The 17,514-nt window shown below is 47.6% G+C and overlaps 1 protein-coding gene across 1 annotated transcript; it reads left to right on the top strand.

Annotated features, from left to right (window-relative positions):
* Window positions 1-2,900: 2,900 nt before the first annotated feature.
* Window positions 2,901-15,809, top strand: ECM1 (extracellular matrix protein 1). Its single transcript, XM_040411823.1, has 7 exons — window positions 2,901-3,084; window positions 9,909-9,980; window positions 11,134-11,468; window positions 12,660-13,130; window positions 13,695-13,915; window positions 14,455-14,542; window positions 15,107-15,809. The coding sequence occupies exons 1-7, from the start codon at window positions 3,021-3,023 to the stop codon at window positions 15,263-15,265; spliced, it is 1,410 nt and encodes a 469-aa protein (XP_040267757.1). The 5' UTR covers window positions 2,901-3,020; the 3' UTR covers window positions 15,266-15,809.
* The last annotated feature ends 1,705 nt before the right edge of the window (window positions 15,810-17,514 follow it).

Here is a 17,514-nt window from a genome sequence, read left to right as displayed (position 1 = left end):
CAGGTCCCACCATCCTACCGAGAGGCCACCAGTGCGTGAGATGGGCTCACCCCTTTAATACTGGTGACCTAACCTTAGGCTTGGTCATTAATGTCAGATTAGCAGTGGGGGTCTGACCCCTGGCACTCCCGGCTGCGCTGGAACGATCAGCGCACTGTATAATGGATGGGAAGTGTCCTGCGAGCTCCGTCCCACGTAAATGGAGCTGACACAGCCAATGGTGCTGTTTCTGGGGGGGCACTCCCTTTTTCTAATCCTGGCCACCCCAAATGAAGGCACTGTTGAAACAGCGCCACTCTTCAGTGTGGGTTGTGTCTGGTATTGCATCTTGGACCTTTATCAAATCAGAAGCGCTTCTCCCCCCCCCGTTTTACTGCCCCAGCGTGGGACGAGAGCAGGAATCTGAGCTCTTACTGGAAGTTTGTGCTATACGATGCAGCGATCATCTCGGAATCTCATTCCCAAAAGTTTTCTGGAAATAACGAGTCCCAGCAGGTCCCAGTGAGAACCAGTTGTGCAGATTCCTGGCTGCGCGCTCTGTTTACATACAGACTGGGTATAACATGAGCCCACTCCTAAGCACATGTATGTGCCCCGCCTGCTGTGTGTAGGCTCATTGTCTTCTGAACCCAAAAGAAGTAGTGCCCCCTGTAGACGGAAGACGATGGTGCAGCTGGAGGAGACCTGCTCTATATTCTGGATTGTCCAAGATTAGAAAGACACACAAAGTGCCTGGAAGTCAGTGGGGCTGAGCTGCAATACCGCACACAACCTGTGGGCAACAGGGGTGCTGTTTTGAGAACAAAGCAGCCATGCTTTTCTAAAAGGGGTTGTCCAGGCTTTTAATATTGAGGGGGGGGGGGGGGGGGGGGGGTGTCAGACACGCAGTCTGCATGTGCCGGCTCCCGTCTTCCTGCCATAGCAGCAGGAAAAGAGACAGAAAACTGCACGTGCGCACTGTACGCGTCTTCCCTTCTTACAGCTGATGGGTGGGGCTGTCGGACCCCTGCTGATCTGATATTCATGAAGCCCGGAGAGACCCATAACGCCTGGACTTGGGGCCCGAAGTTGAACCCAACTACATCTGCACCTCCTCCTCTGATACTTACCCAAATATACTCTTCTTTCATAGCAAGGGTGTACGTGACCGAGAATGGGGTCTCACGGCTATGCTACCGAGCAAACGCAACTACTCCCATGACTACTGCTGACCATATACTTGGGTACTCTTTTTCTACCCACCTCCAAATCCGTTGCACAGCTGCAGAGTTAAAATCTCTGTCTGCTTGCAGCCACCACTAGAGGGAGCTTACTGAATTAGAATGTATACAGCTTCTCCTGAGCTTCGTAATAGATCTGTCGTCACTTCGCTCCCCCTAGTGGAGGCTGGAGGTACCGCGCCTGCATTGGGATTTAATAATGTACAATACTGATGTCATCTGTTATTATGAACTGTTTATCTGATAGTGGCCCTTACCTTATTTCTCTAATTGTCTGCAAGGATGAATTCTCCTTCACCGCTGATGATGAGGATGATGAGTAACCGGCTCATTGTAATAACTGAACGCAGGATGGAGTTTCCTAGAGAAGTGTACGGCTCCATCTTGGTTTCTGTAAGTAATTATCACCTTAATTACACGACTCATGTCTCTATCGTTCTTTAGGTCTATGAGTCTAAACTCCACATCCCCTGGCACAGAGTTCATGGATGGCATTCTAGCTGCCACCACTAGGGGGAGCTCACTGAAGACTGATTTATACAGCTCCCAATGACCTTGCTTATCTGCCTTTAGCACCCCCTTGTGCTCGCAGGTGGAATTGTATTATTCACCTTTTTAGTAAGACATTGATGAGGAGGGAAGGGGTGATAGAGGGGATACCCCAGGAGGTTTGGGAGGGTTATGGAGGATCATGCTGCAGACAAAAGATGGACCTTATAGTTTATAGTGTTTTTGAGATCTCTTTGACTCCTATACAAACCCTTTTGGTCAAAGTTGTAGGAGGACGCAAAGAGTACAGTAAAGTTGGAGAATATGACCTGAAGATCGATCTCGAAGAACAAGACCGATTCCATATTTCGTGCTTCCTTTTGGGAGGCAATAGACCGACCTTTTAATGTGCCACACATTGAGATTTGGAGAAAATTCTGGCCTAGACTTTGAGACGGGAACCTTCTGATAAATTTATCTGCCACAGATCTATGATTGTACGGTGGGCCTCTTAAAGGGGTATTCTGATCAAAGCTACCACGTTTCAAGCTGTCCCATCTCCAGTCCCAACGACGTGCTCCTTGACCCAGTCCTCTCCATGCAATAGAAAAGAAATGGGAGCATAACTGGGCCCCCCCCAGAGATCAGCAGAATTGTGGTCAGGCTTGGACCTCTAGAGCAGTGTTTCCCAACCAGTGTGCCTCCAGCTGTTGCAAAACTACAACTCCCAGCATGCCCGGACAGCCTTTGGCTGTGCGGGCATGCTGGGAGTTGTAGTTTTGCAACAGCTGGAGGCACACTGGTTGGGAAACACTGCTCTAGAGATCAGCTGTAATCTGTGGAGGGAAACCATCAGCATGCTGGGACTTGTAGGAGAGCGGCAGGTTAGGGATCACTTCACGCTCCTAACCTGGTTGTGGTGTGAGAGCGATCCTGACCGCAGTCATTGCGTATACCAGGCCTCCAGTCACTTTCTCCTGGCAGACGTTCATAATAAAACGATTTCTTAAGAAATAGGATGTGGCGGTATGTGATTTCTCAAGAACAACCCCCCCCCCCCCCCCCTATGTGTGCAGTATATAAAGCATACATTATATATCCCCGCAGCATATAGATGAGTCACTCGGGATCCAACCACCACAACAACAGTAGAATCTGCTGCAACTGGGATCACAAGACGGAGGCGGGCAGTGACCCAGCGGGTGTGACTCAGCAGGCACAGGGGTGTGGACCTGCGCTCCCTCATATACCGGGGAGTCAGCACTCACTGCTCATCCAGGAGCACAGACCTCCATCTAACAGGCTGCAACCATGAGACGCCCAGCGCTGGGGATAGCGGCACAGCTGCTTCTGCTGATCTGCTCTGTGTACACAGGTAAGACGACCTCCTACTAGGGCCGCGCTGACGTAGCAGAGCTCAGTTTTATCACAATGTGTATAACATGGGATTTTTGCTCTATAATTTATCTTAAATATTCAGACATTCCCTCTATGAGACCACCACCCAAAATCGGTCTTTCGGAGAGGTTTTACTGGATTTATACGGTGCTTTTTTAAGCCTTCAGCAAATAGCATTTTTTATGCAGAGGAAGTTAAGGCCGAGTTCACACGAACGTGTGTGACCCGTGCCTGTGCTGCGGCCCGCAAATAGCAGGCCGCAATGCACGATCGCCGGCCGTAGGTCAGCCGCATCAGATCGCGGACCCATTCACTTTAATGGGTCCGCGATCCGGCCGTTCCGCTAAAAGATAGGACTTGTTCTATCATTTTGCGGAACGGAAGTACGGGACGTAACCCCACGGAGGCACTCCGTAGTGCTTCCGAGGGGTCCCGTCCCGTGCGGCCGTGCCGCGATTCCGGATTTGCGGACCCATTGAAGTGAATGGGTCCGCATCCGTGATGCGGAATTCACACGGAACTGTGGCTGTGTATTGCGGCCCGCGATTTGCGGGCCGCAATACGGCCACGGATCACACACGTTCGTGTGAACTTAGCCTAATTCTAATGTATTGTTGTTATCCATATTGCCTCCTATGCTGGCTGGATTCATTTTTCCATCACATTATACACTGCCCGTTTCCATGGTTACGGCCACCTGAGCAGCGGTGGTCGTGCTTGCACACTATAGGAAAAAGCACTAGCCTATGTGCGCTGGTCACCAGAGAGACCGGCGCTTCTTCCTGTTGTGTGCGAGCACGACCACCACTGACAGATTACAGGGTGGTCGTAGCCATGGAAACGAGCAGTGTACAATGTGATGGAAAAAACGAATCCAGCCAGCAAAGGAAGCAATATGGATAATAACAATACATTAGTAAGGGACTTGTATTACCTTGCTCTACATGATAAATGCCACTTACTGAAGGCAGACAACCCCTTTAAGTGCAGACTCTCGCAACGTCTACCCTTTCATTTACAGGTTTCTCTGCCTCGGTAGACCTTATAATTATATTGTGTGCAGTTGTTACTAAGACCTTTACAATCTCCCCGTTATGTCCATGTCTCATCTTAATGAACGTCACACACCCATTGTTATTGGCCTCATCGGCACAGAGATGTCCCAGAAAGTGAGGGCGACCTATTTACTGCGGCTTTTAATAGCTTTTTATATGATTTTGGGTGGTTTTCATTGCTTCTGTCTCTGCTTTGTCCTAGATTTTAGATTATTTTAGGTATTGCAGGAGAGACACAGTCTGTGTCTCCCCTGCATTTCTATAGTATATTGTAGATGCCTAATAATCGGTACATAGTGATTCCCATGGCAAAAAACGGAGTACCCTCCACCGAATTTACTGGTGTGGTAACGTAATGCGCCACGGCTGATGCAGTCCCACTCGGGGTCACTATTAGGGGGCAGTCCGGTCACTATTAAGGTTAAGTTCACACAGCAGTATTTCCAAGTGGATTTCGGCACATATACCGCACCCCCTTGCTTCGGCTAACATGCTGCATAAGAACTAGATTTCTGCTGTGGAAATAAATGTCGAATTATTGCCAACGTGTGAACAGAACATCCCCATATTAGGCTGCGCCCGTTACTGTTATCCTTGTGCTTGAGGAAACTGTCCAAATACATGACTGCAGCTATTCACACCGTGAAAACCGTTCGCGCCCCCATTCTACTCGGTGACCTTTTTATAATTTGTTCGGCTTTCTATTGTCGACTGGACCACAAACATGATCCTCTTGTCCTCGTACATAACAAAGACGCCCCAGGTGATAGAAAAAAGGCTTCCTGCAGGAGCCACAACATTCGAGAGCCGGGAAATCTGCAAGCCCCGGGGTCTCCATTGTAACGCAGCGGGCGATGTTCTGTGGAAAACTCCAGTACTGTTATGTTCAGCAGTTCTGGATTACGTGACGGTGGGAAAGCTTGCCGATGATAAATGGGCGGCCAAAAATAACAGATCAGAGGGCAGAAGATACCGCCGGTATCTAGGAGTCATTAACACACTGCAATAAGGGGTGTGCAAACCTGGTGTAAACTTTATCTCGAGGTTTATTCTCCCCAGTAGTCAGAACTGTAAGCCCCCTTTGTCCATTCCTCACAATGGCCTAGTAATCACATCACCCCCAGCAGTCATGGCAGAGTCCAACAGTCACAGCAGGGCCTCCTCCCTCAAAACTTTCCTCTCCGAGTAAGGCCAGAGGCCTGGACTTGGCTGATGTTATGAGACACAACTTACAAGAATCTATATTCATCTGCCCGATCCTGCAGTGCTGGAGTTGTAAAGTAAACGGGGCATTGAGGGGCACAGACGCATGCCGGACGGGTGAAGAGATATTCTGAGACACAACCTTCAAGAATCTATATTTATCTGCCCGATCCTGCAGTGCTGGAGTTGTAAAGTAAACGGGGCATTGAGGGGCACAGACGCATGCAGGATGGGTGAAGAGATGTTATGAGACACAACCTACAAGAATCTGTATTCATCTGCCCGATCCTGCAGTGCTGGAGTTGTAAAGTAAACAGGGCATTGAGGGGCACAGACGCATGCAGGACGGGTGAAGAGATGTTATGAGACACAACCTACAAGAATCTGTATTCATCTGCCCGATCCTGCAGTGCTGGAGTTGTAAAGTAAGCGGGGCATTGAGGGGCACAGACGCATGCAGGATGGGTGAAGAGATGTTATGAGACACAACCTACAAGAATCTATATTTATCTGACCGATCCAGCAGTGCTGGAGTTGTAAAGTAAACAGGGCATTGAGGGGCACAGACGCATGCAGGACGGGTGAAGAGATATTCTGAGACACAACCTACAAGAATCTATATTCATCTGCCCGATCCTGCAGTGCTGGAGTTGTAAAGTAAGCGGGGCATTGAGGGGCACAGACGCATGCAGGATGGGTGAAGAGATGTTATGAGACACAACCTACAAGAATCTATATTTATCTGACCGATCCAGCAGTGCTGGAGTTGTAAAGTAAACAGGGCATTGAGGGGCACAGACGCATGCAGGACGGGTGAAGAGATATTCTGAGACACAACCTACAAGAATCTGTATTCATCTGCCCGATCCTGCAGTGCTGGAGTTGTAAAGTAAGCGGGGCATTGAGGGGCACAGACGCATGCAGGATGGGTGAAGAGATGTTATGAGACACAACCTACAAGAATCTATATTTATCTGACCGATCCAGCAGTGCTGGAGTTGTAAAGTAAACAGGGCATTGAGGGGCACAGACGCATGCAGGACGGGTGAAGAGATATTCTGAGACACAACCTACAAGAATCTATATTCATCTGCCCGATCCTGCAGTGCTGGAGTTGTAAAGTAAACAGGGCATTGAGGGGCACAGACGCATGCAGGACGGGTGAAGAGATATTCTGAGACACAACCTACAAGAATCTGTATTCATCTGCCCGATCCTGCAGTGCTGGAGTTGTAAAGTAAACAGGGCATTGAGGGGCACAGACGGGTGAAGAGATGTTATGAGACACAACCTACAAGAATCTAGATTCATCTGCCCAATCCAGCAGTGCTGGAGTTATAAAGTAAACAGGGCATTGAGGGGCACAGACGCATGCAGGACGGGTGAAGAGATGTTGTGAGACACAACCTACAAGAATCTATATTCATCTGCCCGATCCAGCAGTGCTGGAGTTGTAAAGTAAACAGGGCATTGAGGGGCACAGACGGGTGAAGAGATGTTATGAGACACAACCTACAAGAATCTAGATTCATCTGCCCAAACCTGCAGTGCTGGAGTTGTAAAGTAAACAGGGCATTGAGGGGCACAGACACTTGCAGGACGGGTGAAGAGTCTTGTCTGCATGAAGGATTCTCCTGAAAGAGTCTCGTTTGTCTCTGCTCTGAGCATTTTATCCGCATGTCAGGAAGATTATGTCCGCTGGTCTCCACTAATCTGAGCATTAGAGGACTTTTCTCGCAGGGCAGGGGGCGCTGCGCTCGGGAGGTGTAAGGACATGTCTTGAATACCTTGTCATTACGGAGAGGTGGAGGTAAAGCTGGCAGCATTGTGTGCGGGCATGTACCAGATGAGCGTAGTAAGAACGTCGAGGCTGCGGAAAGGAAATATTTTTTATTTTTTGCTCTATATGACAAAAAAAACAACGCAGCTCCTCTCCGGAAGATCTCCTTGTGTTTTTGTTTTCCTAGAATACCACCCGCCGTATGTACGCATCTCTCTTATTTGGTATGGATGTCCATCAGGCGTGGGTTGTGTGTGGTGTCTATACACCATTCTCTTCAGTGGTGTAGAGCTGCAATACCAGACACAGCCTGCGGTCAGACGTGGCGCTGCCATATTTTGCTAATCCTGGACGACCGCTTTTTAAGAGCGTTGATGAATGTCTCTCGGGACGCACTGGGTGTCGTATTGTGTAATCTAATATTCCAGTAAGGTGACTCACTTCTGGAGAACTGGCAAACCCTACAGACAGTTTATGTCCCATCTGCTGATGATGATGATCTTCTCACACGGGATAATTGTTTTATTAGTTATCTATATAGGTCATCATTTTATCCAAGTAATCGCTGTTATTAAATGCCGCGCCCAGATCCCTGGAGGTTACAGCGCCACGCAGAGGATGGTGCTTGTTATAAGCCATTTTTTGTAAAAAATTTGGATTCCGAAGCCGTACATGGACCGTGCTATTCTAAAACGTAGGCAACCAGCACTTATAGCCTCAGGTTTGGAAAATAAGGCAAAATGAGCCCAGTGCAAAAGTTTACACGTCCCATCAACTTAATCCCAGCTTGTAATAAGATTACTATGACGAGCTTGCAGACTTGACACAAAAAAAAAAAGAGGAACGCAGTTGTGTGTCACTTCTGTCTTCTACAGGCTGGATTTTGGGGAAGTTCACAGGGAACGCAGGTCTGGCGTGGCGCTTACCATGATGATTCATAGCCACTGTTTACATTGGATTGTTATGACAATGAAGAATCATTAGGTATCTGGAGGTTTATGTACCCAGGGCATATGGACAGGATTTGTCTTGAGAGAGGAGACTCCCTTTAAGAATACATTTTAAAGGAAATCTATCAGCAGCTGGACTATGTAGGGGTTGGTAAAATGAGGACAAACATGCCTTTTGTGGAGCTTTGATCATCAGGAGTAGTGCAAATATGAATGTTTATTCTGACAGGTTCTGCTTCTGCAAGTGTCCAGGAGGTGGAGCTTCACTATGAAGTTCGCTCTGCATTGAGCTGCCTGACAGCCCCTCCCCTCTGAAGCTGTATCATCCAAACAGGAAATCACTACTGCTGTCAGTCAGAGTAGAGGGGAGGGGTTGTGAGGGAGTACTTCACAGTGAAGCTCCGCCTCCTGGGCACTTTGAGAAACAGAATCTGGCAGAATAAAGCTTAATATTCCCACTACTCCTAGTGAGAAAAACTGCACAAAGACAGTTTTTAGTTTTTTTTTCCCCTGCTCTCCCAAGGACCTACCTAGTGTTGTCAGCAGTTCAGCATGTTCAAAACTGCTGACAGACTCTTTAAAATATAGGTACATTTGTATGGTGTCTAAAACCTAAATCTAACGTTTTGTGAATACAGCTCCTGTGCAGTCCTGTGTGTTTCTATGGTTACAGGCTACAAACTGCAAAGTCTGATTCTGTACTCCATTACTTCTTCTGTCTATACTTTAGGCAGTAGAAGAAGGGAACGATCCATCAATGCTGTATCTGACTACACAGTTTTAGTAGTCTGCAACCATGGAGATTGATAGGTCTGTGTAGGAGCTGTATACTCAAAATAGTTGTAACTGATCTCCTGGCACCCCGACTGGGTACCTCCGTTGATGGATGCTCCTAGTGCTTCTCGAGGACTCCAAGCACTCCACTTGGCACTGTAACCACCACAGACCCCACGAACCGCCGCAGCTTGGTTGGGGTCTCGCCGTCCTCCACCCACGCTGGACCCAAGACCAGGCTTCAGCTTCCAGTGGGTGAACCTCTCCTTAATCCAGAGAGCAGGAACCAGCTCTTACAAAAGTTTATACTCAGGGGAGTATTGTGATATAGCAATCCCCAAGAGTGTAGTTATCCCATCCCCCAAACATGAGCCAAGACTTTATGAAGGGGTAAAGCAGGACTCTTTAATGAGCACAAAGGCATTTCTTATATACATATCTTCACAAGGTTACCACCCTCGTGGACCTTGTGGAACACAGGACACAAAGTCACTCAATCAACATAGTATTGTACAGTTAGACACTCCCAGCTAATGTACACAAAATACAATGGGCATTGTCTGTGACGCAATCAACAAAATACAATGGGCATTGTCTGTGACGCAATCAACAAAATACAATGGGCATTGCCTGTGACACAATTAACAAACACAATTAACTTAATCACCCACAGGCAGAAAACATACATTTTTCCCAAAACACCTCAAAACCCCACATATCCCCATAAATTATACATCCATGGACAGCTCTGATCTGGGCGAACAACATATCCAAAAAGGCAATGAAAATTAAATGTCGCCACCGAGAAGAGGAGCTGGAGGTTTGAGTCTAACATGGTGCAATATATTGGCATTGGGCACAGAAATCATTCCATGGTCATCTTTGAGCTCGAGAACAAAAAACATTAGGTTTTATTTAAAGGGGAACTCTACTGTGAAGGGACTTGGTGAAGCTTTAGAGTTAAGATGCCCATACCTATTAGATTAACGCTGAATATGATATGATATAATCCTCTAACTCTTCAATATTGTGGTTTCAGATGATGAGATGGATGACTACCACATGTTACAAAGAGAGGTCGTGCCCCAGATTCTAGTGGAACAACGTGAAAGTAAGACCCGTTTTTCTCTTCGGGAGGCTTTACTCTTGAACACCATGTTACTGCATGTATTATTGAGAAATCTTAATTTACCAAACCTCTGCTGGCTGTGGCTGGAAATAAGTCAGCACAACTAGCATTTTATCCTAGGTCAGTGGAGAACTTGAGAGGTCTCCCAGTATCCAGAACTAAAGAGGAGACGAGTTAGAAAGAAAAAAACTCTGTCTCTAGCCACCACTAGGAGGAGCTCCTAACATGAACATTTATACAGCTGTATAACTCTGAATGCAGTGAGCTCCCTCTAGTGGTGACTGATTGTATCTTCAAACTTCACTATACAGTGAGTATAATGGAGAGGACTGCTATGTGTGCCAATTAATTAATCCCCCCCATCTCACCTCCCGCCGGTCCTCTGGCTTAAAAAAAACATAAATCAATGCAGATATGACTTTTGCATTAATCTATGAACAATGTATATTGGTTTGTGAACCCTGCCCTTATTTCCTATGTGGCGGGCTTCCCAACAAACATGCCCTGCCGGATCTCTGCGGCTACAAGTTAGCCTCATTAATCGTCTATGCCCGTTTGGTTTTTGGCTGCTCGCAGTATGCCCAGTTTTGTCTCCACTTTGCATTTAGTATGGCAGCTTTTGTCAGGTAATGCCTGGGCACACATGCTTATGTCCCAAAGGCGGTGGTGTTTACCATGCAGGTAGGCACAGGTCCACTCCTGGCCTCAGGTTGTGTCTGGTATTGCAGTTAGCTCAGCTGCAATACACACAGGTGTGGTGCCGTTCGTTTTTTTTTTTTTTTTTTTATTCTGGACAACCCCCTTCAACAAGAAATGATATTGGGTCTAACGCTCTGCACCGATTTCTTTCTTAATATATCTTCATAGTGGGCAGAGTTGCGTCTTTCTAATACACAGCTCCTTGACGAAGACGAGAAAATTCTGAAATTCTGCCTGCTTGAAGCCACCACTAGGTGGAGCCCCCTGTTTATGGATTTATACATTGCATTCAATAATAAAAAATTATGCCGTGATCTCCCCCTAGTGGTAGCTGCAGGATGTTATAATGTTATCATTTACATTAGGGTCTCCAAGGCTTTGGCCCACCATCATAGATCTAGGTTCTACTTAACTTTGCATTTTCTTTTTCTTCTAGTCCAGCTTCCTTTTTTAATCCAAGGAGAACCAGAGCTTAGTCCACGTGGGAAAAGACCCATATCCGTTTGTGGTGGACGGGAGCCTTGTCCTTTGGATGGTTTGACGGATTCCTTTGGCAGCAACTTGAACACTTTCCCTCCAGGACGACCGACCCATGACAACATCGTAAACATCTGCACGAAGAGTCGTCCTAAAACCCGATATGGGCACCGTAACTTTCCTCGGAGTGGGTTTTCCCACCTCAGAAGACAAGGAGATGCCGTCAACGAGCTAGAAGAAGGGTTCACCAGATGTTGTCGTCAGTCAGATAAACTCCAGTGTGCGGTGGGAGTGGTAAGTGTCCAATGTCACTGTAATGGTGGTTTTTATTTGGTACTTCATCACTACCAGGTGCCATGTCCAGATTTCCACGGTAGCTTGGAGATCCACTCTTGTCCAGAGCCATTGAGGTCTATACTGGTGAATGCATTAGGTGTTCTGGTGACCACTATACAATATGGGTGGTGCTGGTAGGTGACACATTGGCCATGACCACAAGCACCTTCTCTGCATGATTTTGAACACATTTCCATAAATAAATAGTACAAACAAAGTTACGATGCATTGTAATATATCTGAGAAAATGCTCCTTTCTCCACTTATCAGCTACTTATTCTTCTGTCCCCTGCCTCCTGCACTGATCATTTCTTCACTTCACTTCTAAAAATCCAACCAGAGAAATGAAACTGACTATAATGGGTCAGGATATAGCTGCTGTGGACAGCAATCTATGGAGAGGGCCGGAGGAGCTGCTCAAGGGAGACAGTGGCACAGACACTGGATTATCTGTGTATAATGTCCACCACACCTCTTCTGCTTCTAAGGGTGCTGCAGAGAGACAGGAATGCAAGGTCTCCTCTGTCTGCAGTGTATGGGAGACATCATAGTCTCCTGTCCCCTGCACTCAACATAGACTTCTATGGCAACCTGTAAAATGATCTCTCAGCGAAGCTAAAAAGCCATAGGAGACGGGCTCAATCTGTGAGTGACATTTCATGGGTGGGGATGAGGAAAGGAGTCTGATAAGTGAAGAAAGGGGCGCGGAAGTTCCTTCTTTTGATTCTACTATTGATTTATGGAAAGTTCTTTCTAGTCGGAGGTAATCTTCAAATGCAGGGCATTTCAAAGCCTAGCGGATGCGTGAAAGAGAGCCAAGCCCCGTTCCGGACAGCAGAGACACGGAGCATTAACATGATGGATAATGCTCTTTGCCTCGAGCAACTTTTTGAATGGTCTTCTCCAGCCTTTGGAGATCTAAGTATCTCCGTCATCAGACTGCACATAGGGTTTTTGTGTAGTCTGTAACTATGGCTACACATCGATTTGCATTGGGGCTGTATACATAAAACAGTGGGAGTTTTTTTTTTTTTTTAACCATTATAGCAATTGAAAAAAAATCTTGAGGGCGCACAAAGGCTTCACAGATGTAGAGGATTCGTTCCCTGGATCGGACTGTAATATATAAAGCTTTTCGATCTCTTCTAGTGGAAGAAAACCTTGGAGGATTTCTGTTCCGCTGAGTTCTCGGTGAAGACACGGCCCCACCATTGCTGTAAGCAGTCTGGATCTCAGAGGGAAACCTGCTTCAACGATGATGCCTCCAACCCGAGCTACGTCACGACTGCTGCCCTGCAGGAGATCATCGGTGAGGATGCTGCGGCTGTGGGGGCAAGCCGTCGCAGCTTCAAGGCCTGTCCCCCCGGCTCGCCTAAATGTGAGGAGAACATGGACAGCCGGTATAAGCTGTCAGATCTGGCCTTCCCACCCGGAGAGCCCAAATCCAGCAACATCCAGAACATCTGCAAGCTGAGGAAATACCGCCCACTGTACGCGGACAGCCTGCTGCCAAGCAGTGGTTATGGTCATTATATGCGCCGCGCAAAAGCCATACAGCGCATGGAGGGCGAGTTCAACAAATGCTGCAAGACGGACGACGTTTCCTGCGCTCATAATGGGGTCAGTAACACCGCACACTGGTCAGATTAAAGGGGTCTTCTGATGGGAGACATATTTAGCTGGACGGGGCAAACGTGTGTGTGTGTGGCGGACTCTCCCACAATTCTCCTTTACCCCTGCCGCCAGTTCTGGTAGGCCCCCCATCTAAAACATATGTATTGGTATGGTCAGAGTAACCCTTTAATGATCAGAAATGAATGTACTGCTGGGGGTTGTAGTGTTCTACCCACATAGATAAGGGAATTGATTGGTCATGATGGGATTTGTAGTGGCCAACGTATAGAATATAATAGAATTGTATTATGGCCATGTTGGGGGTAGTAGTGTTCTATCTATACAGTATATTGTACCTGTATTATGATCATATCCATGGGGCGGGTAATGTTGGGGGTTGTAGTGCGTTAGAATATAATATACTTGTATTATGATCATATCCATGGGGCGGGTAATGTTGGGGGTTGTAGTGCGTTAGAATATAATAACCTTGTATTATGATCCTATCCATGGGGCGGGTAATGTTGGGGGTTGTGGATGTTACTGACCTTTTCCCTTTTTATTGCACAGTGGGAGAAAGTTCTCGGAAAGTTCTGTGCCAAAGAGCAGCTGGTGAAGACCAAACACCACGAATGCTGCAAGAAGCGGGACCAGGCCTCCATGTACAGCTGCTTCGCCAGTGAAGCCCCGTTCCCGGAATATGACCGAGAGGTGGAGGTACTGGACCTCGGGAACATAACCGAGGACGGCCTGCAGAAGCTGTGCGGAGAGACCAAGCTCCTCACTAAGCAGTAAGCCCCTCTTCTACCCACAGCACCCTGGGGTGGGTTGGTGGGCGTCACACTTGTAGGGAAGCCCACCTTCCCTCTCGGCTTTGGGTCAGACATCAGACTGATCCTTCATCTTAAAGCGAACTCCTACCATTAGAAGAGAAGGTGATAAAACTAAGAAATGCTATCGCCGATTGATGGGGGCTCCAGAAGTTCGCTTTCTGTCGATCGGGGGGGGGGGGGGGGGGGTCATAGTATAGAATGAAGAGATCTTTCCCAGATTTTTCATGCACGGAGACACTCCCATCCTGCGCACACAGCTCAATTTACGTGGCCCCCCTTTCTAGCTACATACTACAACATATTATGATGGGAATACCCCTTTAAGGATGTAGAATAATCTGAGCATTGTAAAAATCTACTGGGAGCACAGCGCCATCTAGTGGACCTACTCCGTACTGCAGTACTACAGATTACATTGATGTAGTCCCTCCTGTACACTACAACCATCTCGTGATATCACTTTTTCACCCGGATTTTCGTTTTTCTTTCTCCCTCAGGAAACAGATGCCGTTACTGGTGTCTAGTCTGAAAAACGCGTGCTGCTCCCTCCCCCAGGACGAGGCGCTGCAGTGCGCTGCAGAACAGGTACGTGTCCGGCCAAAATCAGGACCACAAATTAGCTCACAACCTTTGCTCTGTGTCGAAGCTACAACTCCCAGCATGTACACGCTTGCTCAACTTTTCTCAACCTGCGGCCCTCCAGATGCTGCAAAACTACAACTCCCAGCATGCCCGAACAGCCTACAGCAGGGCATTGTGGGAGTTGTAGTTTTAGAACAGCTGGAGGGCCGCAGGTTGAGCGTGCCTGCTCTAGGCGGATAGCGCCTACCTGCACTCGCACACAGTAATATAAGCAATGTTTCCATTCACTGACAGCAAGCAGACAACTTGGCCATAGCTCAGACTTGGGTATATTAGAATTTTGCATATCTTTAAATAAACATGTAATGCTTTGGACCATCCCATTTAAGAGTGCAGCCCCCTCAAATTCGACAGAACCCCTAAGACCCAAGGTAAACTCTGCCCATGAGATGACTTGGGGTGCGTACTCTGTAAAGGGGTGTCTAAAGCAGATGTCTCCTTTAAAGGGAGCCCCCACCTACATGCACAGGTACCTTTGATATATATATTTTTATTTCCCCTTTACAGAAAGAAAAGTTCATTAAAACCCTGTGCGGAGCCAAGAAGGACTTGTGGAAAGACACCCAGGCCTGCTGCTCCAAGGACGACCAGGAGAGGGAGCAGTGCTTCACTTACTACCTGCAGAGCGTCTCCATGGCCGTCTCACATAGAACCAAGGGGGAATAGGCCTGTGCTATCACAGTGAATAGCGGACACAGATCTATAGCGCCCCCAGCCCCTTCCTGACCCAGGACAAGAATTACACTTTTTTTTTAAATTTTTTTTTTTAACCCAGAACACACAGGTCGGATTTGCAATTTTTGTGCATCTTTTCTATATAAAGCCCCTGTCCTGTAGGGTCTACTGTAATGGGTTATGTGTAATTATAGTTGTAGCGCAGGGTCGCCCTCGGCTGGGAGGAGCTAAGGACTAGTGGGAGGGTTAGGCGGGTGTGTTGTGATGCAGTGGGTGTGGCTCCTGTAAGCTTCTTCTATCCACACCGTACAATTACTGCTTTGTAGATGGTGGAGCGCAGTCAGGCGTACATGGCCAAGGAGGGTCTTTTTTTGATTTTTTAATAACCACTTTTTGCAGCAGCTTCAGGTTTCACATTTTCCTTTTGTTCAGATTATGATGTTGAATGAACTGATTTTGTAATGGTAACATGTGGCCTGTGTTTTGTACGTGCAGTTGTGATAAAGAAATTTTAATAAAAAATTTTTACGTGTGACTTTGTTGTATCATTTCTGAAGACCCCGCCCCCGAGGAGCTGAGAATCATTGTTTTCTATATTAATGTTTATTGATAGATGTTAATTATAACAAAGATGGCTTTGTCACTGGTCTCTACATCTGACCCTGGGCCCCTGTTCTCCTGCCTTGGATCCTGCTACCCCTTATATCTGACATCAAGGGCTACCAGACAGGAGACCCAAAATCCAGGGTGTTCCCCAAGGGAAAGAAGAGTTGCGCTCCTCCAACCTCTGAACACGTAGCCTAGCTGGAGAAGTGGTGGCCACTGTTAGGACTACAACCACCCTGGTTGACTCCCACCCTCCTCTCCAGCCCTGCCCGCTTGTACACGTCAGGTTTCTTGGTGTCACCAACAGGATATTGTTTCGGTCTTTCTAACCACCCGTTGGCCTGCACTACAAATAAGGCCGCTTGCCGGCCCACAAGGGGTTAACTTGAATTTGGGCTGCGCCGTCACTACTGTGGAAGTGCCCCACGAAGTGCTGGAAGACTGCTGACATAGCCCTGCTACCATCGGGAAAGCAGTGTCCCGCTCACCAAGAAGGAACCAAAGTGGCTGCCTATAGTTCCCGGGGTGGAAGGAAGAACCGGCCAGGCTGCAAAGGCAGTCAATCATGGGAGGAAATTTACACTGCATATGATTTTGCCAGCCCAATATGTACGGTAAGCAGCAGGAGGCCATCACGCCTGAGAGCACCATGGGCTGGGATTGCGAGTCCAAGCCATAGCAGGTGGAGGCAGCGTTGGGACTTTGCAACCTTGATGAAGTTACTTTCATCTCGGAGCTCAGTAATGACCAACCACCCTCATCAGCAACCATCTGCGTGATGATAGCAGAAAATGAGGTGGTGAATCGCGCCTGGGCCAGGATGACACTTACCGGACCACCCCAAGCGCTGCTGTCCAGGAAAACAACTTCTGGAGGAATTAAAAGTCAGGTGTCAGGATGACTCCTAATGTAAAATGACTGTTCATAAGGAGGATGTTACCGTCCTGCTCATCCAGTCCTTCCCACCCCAACTGAACCCAAAGTGACCTGGCCAAAACCTTTTCGCCGTCGTTTACCCACAGGTTTGGGAAGAAGAGCAGGTAATAACCAGGGCAGGAGCCCTGGGACCTCCTTCTGCATCTTCAAGACAGGGTGTTACTCCGCTAGCAGTAGTTGCCAAGTCTGGGGCCGCCACCACAAACTATACAGGGAGACTTCCGCCAAGAGCAAAGAACAGGGGTCCTCCCTGCAAGAGCCACTGAAATGATGTTGGTGGCACCTACAGCGCCAAGCCTAAATGATTCCAAAAAGAGTAATGTGCTGCACTGGATAGCCCGAGAAGCGAAGCGTGTTGGGAAGAAACTAAACTAAACCAACTAAAAGTCCAGCACCAAACATCCACAGCTGCGACAGTCTCCCCCGATCATCCACAGCTGGCACTATCGTCTGCACCCACGGTTGAGAAGAGCAGTAAGGATCCAAAATCACCGCCTGCCGCCTAGGTCATTAGTGACTGTTCAGAGAATGACTTTAAAATAAAGGAAATGGTGTTGTCCTCTCGTGCTAGATCTTTAGCTGCAGTACCAAAAAAGAAGGTAGGTCCGGACTTCCTATAAAACACATAAAAAGTGTATATTTAAAGGAAATCAACATAGAGCAGACCTGTAGGTAAAAGCATTCGGTATACTTTATTA

The sequence above is a fragment of the Bufo bufo genome, chromosome 11 (genome assembly GCF_905171765.1).
Source record: "Bufo bufo chromosome 11, aBufBuf1.1, whole genome shotgun sequence".
NCBI lineage: Eukaryota > Metazoa > Chordata > Amphibia > Anura > Bufonidae > Bufo > Bufo bufo.
This window is presented reverse-complemented; position numbering and strand designations above follow the sequence as displayed.

Excerpts from the sequence above, each read along its gene's own strand:
- ECM1 (XM_040411823.1), top strand. The coding sequence starts at position 3,021 with ATGAGACGCCCAGCGCTGGGGATAGCGGCACAGCTGCTTCTGCTGATC. Across the intron at positions 13,131-13,694 it reads TTTCCTGCGCTCATAATGGG|TGGGAGAAAGTTCTCGGAAA; the intron begins GTCAGTAACACC and ends TTTATTGCACAG. Across the intron at positions 13,916-14,454 it reads ACCAAGCTCCTCACTAAGCA|GAAACAGATGCCGTTACTGG; the intron begins GTAAGCCCCTCT and ends TTTCTCCCTCAG.